Source organism: Magallana gigas, chromosome 1 (genome assembly GCF_963853765.1).
Source record: "Magallana gigas chromosome 1, xbMagGiga1.1, whole genome shotgun sequence".
Taxonomy (NCBI): Eukaryota; Metazoa; Mollusca; class Bivalvia; order Ostreida; family Ostreidae; genus Magallana; species Magallana gigas.
The window spans coordinates 39,323,289-39,332,690 of NC_088853.1; the positions used below are offsets into that span (position 1 = coordinate 39,323,289).

The 9,402-nt window shown below is 31.7% G+C and overlaps 1 protein-coding gene across 2 annotated transcripts; it reads left to right on the forward strand.

Annotated features, from left to right (window-relative positions):
- Positions 1 to 977: 977 nt before the first annotated feature.
- LOC105318153 (uncharacterized) lies at positions 978 to 9,130 on the forward strand. 2 transcript variants are annotated; one of them, XM_066066913.1, is made up of 6 exons: positions 978 to 1,130; positions 2,438 to 2,671; positions 3,146 to 3,400; positions 7,470 to 7,568; positions 8,503 to 8,620; positions 8,726 to 9,130. In XM_066066913.1, exons 1-6 carry the CDS (start codon positions 1,046 to 1,048, stop codon positions 8,892 to 8,894), a joined length of 960 nt encoding a protein of 319 aa, XP_065922985.1. In that variant the 5' UTR covers positions 978 to 1,045; the 3' UTR covers positions 8,895 to 9,130. The 2 variants fall into 2 exon arrangements, with proteins under 2 accessions (XP_065922985.1, XP_065922987.1); XM_066066915.1 differs by lacking the exon at positions 8,503 to 8,620.
- Positions 9,131 to 9,402: the final 272 nt, after the last annotated feature.

The following is a 9,402-nucleotide window of genomic DNA, read 5'->3' on the forward strand; positions in this document are numbered from 1 at the left end:
ATACACAATAGTTTACGCAAATAGTTGGGTGTATCATAGGACCGACGACATCCAAAAATAAGCATTCGATGCTTAAATGAATTATGTTAAAATAAAAAGAAAACACAAGCAAACAAAAACACATGACACTGCCAGTGATATTAACATTAGCAGTTCTTTATAAATGAAGTTGAATCTGTTATCAAGAGTTAGTAATTTAAATGGCTTTGTAATTGAAGTATATCAAAGACAGAATCATTAGTGCAAACTGATCATATTTTACGATGAAACGTATGTTTTGTAGGCATTTTTAAATATTTTATTTTCAATATATACTAACCTCAGTTTGTTTGGGTTTTTTTTACATAAAAAGTATAATTTTTAAAAATGAAAGCAATTCAAGAAGGTAACACAAGCTGTTTTAATAGGAAAAATTAATAGTTTGTATTGTCTTTGCATATATGTTGTTAAGAAATCGCTCAAATACTTTGACGAGAAGTGCATACATTTGAGTTCAATACTTTCGTGGCTGCGTATTGACTTGAGGGAAGTTTGTCAGAGCAGGGCTTGATTTCTTTAAAGTTGAAATTGTACGAGTGATATCTTTTGAAAATAGATAAATACAATGTATTATTAAAAGTAAGCACATATTTAATTAATATAAATGCAGGTAAGTAGACGATTTCGCTATGTCAATAAAAATTATATTAAATATACTTCTTTTCAAATTAGTTTCAGTTTCCTCAAATTATTTTTCATGTTTCCTCTTGTATTTGAGGAGATAAAAAGTTGGTTCTGAAATAACACAGTTATAACATTGATTTATGTTATTTATTTTGTTCATTCGACAAGTATCATTTACTTTGAATATATTTTATTTTAGAGGGGGGGGGCTATTTTTTTTGGGGTGGGGGGGGCAAACCTTAAAAAAAAAAAATCTGTTAGTTTTTTTTACGAAATACATGTACAAGTAGCTTCCCCATCACATGATCGGTTAAGCCGTCAACATCTCTATATAAAACGATTCCGGTACGGTTTGACTAAATAAGATTGTAAATTTCATGCAATGTTTATTCCATACGGACAATCGATTTGGCATATCAATGTCTTCATTTTGTGGTTTTGCCTCTTGGGTGCATCTCAATCTTATGGTAGGTAATTTGCTATATAAATTTATATCCTCTATAATGTACATGAATCGTGTCAAAATGATAGTCATTGTATTCTATTCTTAAGAAAATTTATTTTTGTCATTTAGCTTCATTTCCAAGTTCCAATAAAACACAGCATGCTACAATGACAGTATTTAAAATTCTATAAAAATCATATTATCAAGATATATCTGATATCAATAAACTAGAAAATTATTTGCATGATTTTGACTCCATATTATTCAGAGGTGATGTAATTTTTTTTTTTGGGGGGGGGGGGAGGAATTGCTGTTACCCGCTTTTAAAAGAGTATATTATTTCATAACAGAGCACGGTAAAGCCTAACGCTAAGACGTTTCCAGTACACTATGTTTGTTATGATACCTTTTATTTTTTTTTCAATTTTTAGTCCCAATATTAACTCTGATTTTCTAAAACAACTTTAGATTTGCTCACAATTGTTGGAGAATTATGTTTGTTCGTTGATGCTTTAATTCTTTCACTGTTCATCTATTCAATAACAGTACAGAAAAACATTGAATGTCAGATCATGTTACTAGAACTTTCAACCAAATATTGACTGATTAGTGGGTTTTTTTTTTGGGGGGGGGGGGGGAGGGGCAGTTTGATGCAAAGATAAATGATGTATCATACCAAAAATCTAGCATATTAAAATACAATTGCGCAAATGCAATTTAGATTTTTGGCATTATCTTGCGTTTAACAGTTTGTATCGGGTTTTCCCGATTTTAATTTATCCTGTCATTACAAACCGTTTCTCCATGACTTCCGGCGACGGCATCTTTTTGGACAATTTCGAAAAGATCCATATTTGTTTCTAGCCTATGCCATCATACTAAAACATTGTATCCTTATTAATTTTGCACATAGATTGTCTTACAATTTGCAATTTGAGGTTTGATTATCAACTGGTTTCAGATCCAATTTACATAACAATATGAGCATTAATAATGTAATTATCTAATTAAAACCTTCGGACCTTTTAACGGAATGATTGTTTTCAATCACATGTTCGAGCTTATAGTGGTAAATTTGAACCATATTTTTTATTTCAATTTGTTAACAGCTATCTATATTATGAACTGAAGAAATGTCGTTAATTTTTATTGCATTGTCCTTATCTCTTTTTCGCGTGCCCTGTAATCTTTAAATGAAATGAAAAATTGTAGATGCATTATTCCATGAATTTGCGTCCATTTAAATACGAATCATATGACACAGCATACTCAGTGTTTACTTTTATCACTTAATGAACTTAATCATAACTTGTGAGATTCAACTTGCAGAAAATGTTGCTTTACACAAACGTGCATTCCAACTGAATCCGTATGACGGAACAAATAAAACCTTCGACGCAAGTAATGCAGTAGATGGACTCAAGTCTAACTTACATTGGAATGGAGGTCAATGTGCTGTATCAGCTCTTGGAAAAGAAATCGCTGCCTGGTGGGTAAACCTCGGCAGTCTCCACATCATCCACCACATCACTGTGTATTTCAGGACAAATAATGGCATTTGGGGTAAAGTATACGAACTTTAAAAATATTAGTATCATAATGCCTGCATAAACCTTTAGAAAACACACGTAAACAGTTGATAAACCTTCTTTAAGTTACAGATTTTCTTATGCTTATGTTTATATATCAACAATAAACATTATAATATAATAGTCCTTTGCTTCATACTAATAAAAACTGCCATAGGTGTCAGAATGGATTTTAAATGATAGAGGGAATGTACAAACTCGGCGGTTGTGTCAAACCTGCGTATTTATGATGTTACATGTTATTGCTATGAAATAAAAAAGCACAGTGTTAGAGATAAGTGATAATTAGGAGGAACAATTGAACGTGGTAATCAGTCCATAATGACGAAAATGTAAAGTAAAATCAAGTATATATTAAAAAATTCATCCTTGTAGGGAGTTTGAAATGAATAATTACTTTGGTACTGCTTATCTTATCAATTTTTGTAATGGACTGTATCATTTTCAGATAACAGAAACAACGCAACAGCTTCTGTTCTAGGATTTTCACTGTATGTTTCCAACACTTCAGATAGATTACAAGGAAAATTGTGTTTCAAGGATGATCACTTTAACAGAAGCACTATACCTGCTGTTTTTAGCACGATGTGTTATGTTTTGGGACAATATGTCATCTATTACAACGAGAGACTGAAAGGGGTTTCCTATCCTAGCGATTATAATTCAGATGCTGAAAATGATTTATGTGAAGTCGAGGTGTATGGTAAGAAATGCTAACTGTTGTAACGCAAGTCCTTATAAAAAAAACTAAAGTGTTTTTCCTCGTTTTTATTTTCAATTCTCAGTACATGACTAGCAGTGATTTAATAAATATACCATTTTGTCATTTATCGATATATGAGTATAATGATTATGTATTATTTTCATATTTGAGATCAAATATAGTTGAAAGAAAAAAAATAAGCTTTTGCGTAAGCAGAAAAACTAATTGCTTCTTTATTAATCAAAGCATTTGATATTAAATATTCTGGGTATATACTTATTAAAAGAAGGATTTCAGAGATGTTCTTAAGCATCTAAGCATTTAAAACTGATCAAAAGTGTACACTTTTCCTCCAACGAATGTAAAAAAAAAAAGACAATTAGATTAGTACAATAATTCTGAATTATACTATACATTAGAAAAGCGTTGGGTTCTTAAAAACATGAAGAATTGTGATTGGTGATCTAATGTAAAAATAATACTGTCTATCTATTTTTAATTTTTCTTCAATTAACGCCTTTGTAAAACTATTAATTTTATTTCATACTGTATACATTTTTTTAAAGTTTAAATCACCGCATACAAACCCATGTTAAATGTTGTTTTTCGTTCGTTAGAAAACGATTTCTAAGTCGAAAGTACATATTCACATAATACGATTATTATGCAAATATACGGCGGCGTGGAAGGGCCAGATGAACAAATAAAAAGTTCTTATTTGTTCGGACAAATAAGTTATCTGTTCGGACGAATTACGATTTGTTCGGACGAATAAGTTATTTGTTCGGACGAATTACGATTTGTTCGGACGAATTAGGATTTGTTCGGACGAATAAGTTATTTGTTCGGACGAATTAGGATTTGTTCGGACGAATTACATATTTGTTCGGATAAAATAAGTTATTTGTTCGGACGAATAAGTTATTTGTTCGGACGAATTAGGATTTGTTCGGACGAATTAGGATTTGTTCGGACGAATTACGATTTGTTCGGACGAATAAGTTATTTGTTCGGACGAATTAGGATTTGTTCGGACGAATTACATATTTGTTCGGACAAATAAGTTATTTGTTCGGACAAATAAGTTATTTGTTCGGACGAATTAGGATTTGTTCGGACGAATTACGATTTGTTCGGACGAATTACGATTTGTTCGGACGAATAAGTTATTTGTTCGGACGAATTACGATTTGTTCGGACGAATTACATATTTGTTCGGAAAAATAAGTTATTTGTTCGGACAAATAAGTTATTTGTTCGGACGAATTACGTTTTGTTATTTGTTCGGACGAATTAGGATTTGTTCGGACGAATTACGATTGTTCGGACGAATTAGGATTTGTTCGGACGAATAAGTTATTTGTTCGGACGAATTAGGATTTGTTCGGACGAATTAGATATTTGTTCGGACGAATTAGGATTTGTTCGGACGAATTAGATGTTAGTTCGGACAAATAACTTATTTGTTCGGACAAATAACTTATTTGTTCGGACGAATTAGGATTTGTTCGGACGAATAAGTTATTAATAGTGGTACATGTACATGTATGAGAGAGAGAGAGAGAGAGAGAGAGAGAGAGAGAGAGAGAGATGTCATAATCATGGATACATAAATGTGAAAAGTATATTCAGTTTACATGATCATGCGCAGATCCAGAAAAATTTACCGGGTTGGTGGTGGTGGGGGGGGGGTCTGATAGATAGTTTTGTTTGTGGGGTGGGGGTGCAAGGCCCCCCTACCACCCCGGCTCTAGATCCGCGTATAGATGTATGCCAACTGTAGCCAGCGCAGGTTTTTTCTTTGCTAACTATAAGTTTTATTTCGCGCAATGCCAGAAGAAATGATTCCAATAGTCATAATTATATGATTCCGCAGGTGGATTTCGATTGTCGATGTTTATATTGAAATATAGTCATTCTCCTGTTTACTTGGGACACTGGACATACGAAATTATCTTTCGCCTTAACTTTATACATATACATGTATACGATCAAAGTTAACTGATATGCTTCGTGGAATTGTAATAATCGCACAATTACTTAAGTGACTTATAAAACAAACCAGTTTTTACTTATACTTTATAATATAAAGACTACATGTATATTTAGACTACATGTATCTGCCCTGGTAATGATGTAGATGAAAGGGGGGGGGGGTCAAGCCACCCCTTTCCTTCAAATGATAAATTGCTAATAATATAGACATAGGTGTTACATGTAAACTATCTGACATGTATGCAATATCTGACATATTGTGCTGTCAAGCTCAATTTTCAAACTCTATCTATCTAAAAAAATTGGAGTTATATTATCATGGTGCCATGGGTTTCCGATAGTCTAAAACTAATGTTAACCTTAATGGTTGTCTCATTAGTCAACTTTGAATCTATTTCATTTTTAAAATCAGACATAGCATCAAAAATCGTCGATACAAAATCAAAGTTAGTCGTCATCATATACAGTTTTTATCTATAAATAACCTGGATGCCTCATTCGACCGATGAAAATAGGCGTCAGATGTTTACGATAGTATGATTCATAAATAATATTTTTCAATGATAGTTAAGAAAAATGAGATACAACCTTTTGAAAATATTGTATAAAATTGTCAATTGTTTTGTAAGCTTTTATTTCACCTTAAATCGTCCAATTATTTTAATTTTCCCCATAACTTGATTCAATCAGTTATGATTATTCAATCAGTTATGATTATTGATAATGTTTTTATTTGCGCTCCTAAGATTCCAAACATAGGAAAACTTTACAAAGCCACATGATAATTTTAACATGCAAATACGTCATCAGAGGTCTATTTGACGGACAATAAGTATTTTTATCATTAAATTCTATTTTTATTACTTTTTTGCATTATAGTTAGGATGTTGGGTTATTTTGCTGACTTTATATTATAAAGTATAAGTAAAAATTAGTTTGTTTTATAAGTCACTTAAGTAACTGTGCGATTATTACAATTCCACGAAGTATATCAGTTAACTTTGATCGTATACATGTATATGTATAAAGTTAAGGCGAAAGATAATTTCGTATGTCCAGTGTCCCAAGTAAACAGGAGAATGACTATATTTTCAATATAAACACCGACAATCGAAATCCACCTGCGGAATCATATAATTATGACTATTGGAATCATTTCTTCTGGCATTGCGCGAAATAACACTAAGTCTTATAGTTAGCTAAGAAAAACCTGCGCTGCCTAGAGTTGGCATACATCTATACGCGGATCTAGAGCCGGGGTGGTCGGGGGGCCTTGCACCCCCACCCCGCAAACAAAACTATCTATCAGACCTCCCCCCCCCCACCACTACCAACCCGGTAAATTTTTCTGGATCCGCGCATGATCATGTAAACTGAATATACTTTTCACATTTATGTATCCATGATTATGACATCTCTCTCTCTCTCTCTCTCTCTCTCTCTCTCTCTCTCTCTCTCTCATACATGTACCACTATTAATAACTTATTCGTCCGAACAAATCCTAATTCGTCCGAACAAATCCTAATTCGTCCGAACAAATCCTAATTCGTCCGAACAAATAAGTTATTTGTCCGAACAAATAGCTAATTCGTCCGAACAAATCCTAATTCGTCCGAACAAATAACTTATTTGTCCGAACAAATCATAATTTGTCCGAACAAATAACTTATTTGTCCGAACAAATCCTAATTCGTCCGAACAAATCCTAGTTCGTCCGAACAAATCCTAGTACGTCCGAACAAATAACTTATTTGTCCGAACAAATAACTTATTTGGCCGAACAAATAGCTAATTCGTCCGAACAAATCGTAATTCGTCCGAACAAATAATTTATTTGTCCGAACGAATCCTAATTCGTCCGAACAAATCCTAATTCGTCCGAACAAATAACTTATTCGTCCGAACAAATAGCTAATTCGTCCGAACGAATAAGATTATTATTTTTTCTCATCTGGCCCTTCCACGCCGCCGTACAAATATAAAAAATAAATCAACAAAAAAAAAATGCGGGTAAAGTTATGATCAATAATTTTAAAAGTATCTGTAATAAAAATCTGTAGAGGTATGTTGTAGGCTGTCCTTTACAAATAACGCATTGCGATGTCTTGGACAAAGTTGATTGTGTCTGTTTGGCCTGTAAACTTGGTTACCATGGTGATCAGTGTGAACGAGGTATATTCTTATATGCATTCATATTTTCTTAATGCCATTCATATTTAAATACATGCATGTTGTATTACTACAAACTATCATTCCAAGACAACTTAAGCAGTTTAACAGATCTATTTACTAGTTATAAATTCAGGTATTCTTGCTCAACGCATGCGATACACTACTTAAAAAAACGACATTAGCTATCGCATATTTCAAAATACATGATTTATCTGTACATGAAAGGTAATTTGTCGTCTGGCTCATATAGCTAGTTCGATTGATCTAGAAATATAAACCATTTTTAAAAAGTTACGTTGCTTACAGAATGGGTTTGATGATAAGTAAAAATAAGCAATGTTCGATCTTTATGCTATAAAATTGTATATTAAGTATTGATTATTATTATCCAAAATGAATGATGCACTTTAGATGATCAAAATGTTGAATGGTTAGTTAAATATGTTATACATTAATGTTTATGCTATTGCATTGCTATCTTAAATAATCTCAATACTCACCCAAATTGATCCTAATACATTGCATACATTTATATATTTTTTTTCTTCATGAAGTTAAAATATCACAGGATAAACCTTTGCCATTTAGTGAACTGAATGTTAACTGATTGGTCTGGAAAGGTGACTGAATGGCATAGCTATGGCATTCAATTACCTTGCAGTTACCGATCACTCACATTTCAGTTCACTGAATGGCAGAGATTCATCATGTGTATATCTTCTCAAATAAGTTTGATTTTGTATATATTTGTCTACATTCATGCAACCTAACTTTGATTTAAAAGAAACAAAACAAATGAATGCAAATTGAAAAAAAAATCAAACCAGCTTTACTTTTTAAGTTTGTGAGATTTTGGTATAATTGTAGGGTATTTAATTGATGTAAGATTTAACATTTTATTTTAAATTGACATTTTATTCAAAATTTGTTATATCATCCTCAACTGATGTCGAAGTTAAAAGCCAGACTCCTGTACTGCAAGGTCTGATCGGTGGCCTCAGTGTCTCGATTTTAATCATCGTTGTACTTATTCTCTATACTGTACAAACAAGGTGAAATATGATATCAATAACTGCGAATTTTTTTTCATTTGAATATTTACAATTTGTCAATTTGACATCAATTATAAACGAAATATATTTTTTACAAACGTTTAGAATTTCAATGAGAAGGAACCCTCCATTATTGAATGCAATAGAATTAAGGAATGACGCCAACTCATGTGTTACTGGAAGCAATTATACTGTGAATAGTTACACTGAGTTCGGATGGTCCAGTAACACTGACCCATATTATACGATCCAGGAGATGACAGGTGTAGTTTAGAACTTATTCTTTAACACAATCGAAAGTTTTTCAAGTCATTTGCCCTAAGAAAAATTAAAAATGGAAGGAAACTGAAGAATTATGATAATTTCAGCAAATATACCAAAAAAAATCATGTATTTTTTAAATTGATTTGGAGGTTTTTGATTAATCAATCAAATATAAATGATATTTTTAGATTATATTTTACACAACTTTCTTGCAACGGATATTAACTGATATTTGTGATTTAGTTAAAAAAAAAATACTGATCAATTAGAATTATAATTGATGATTTGTTCATGTTAATAATGTATATAACTGTTTTGTATCTTGAAAATAACGAATAATATCATAGTACTAAAACTGTACTATTTTTTTATTACAGTAATCAATTATTAATGTATGTCAAAAAAAAGTGTTTGAATATTTGCTTTCATAAAAAAGGATAATAACGATAGATGTGTATGAGTTCTGAAATATAATAAAGTCGTTTTTTTTTTCTTATGCTGCATTGTTATTTACTATT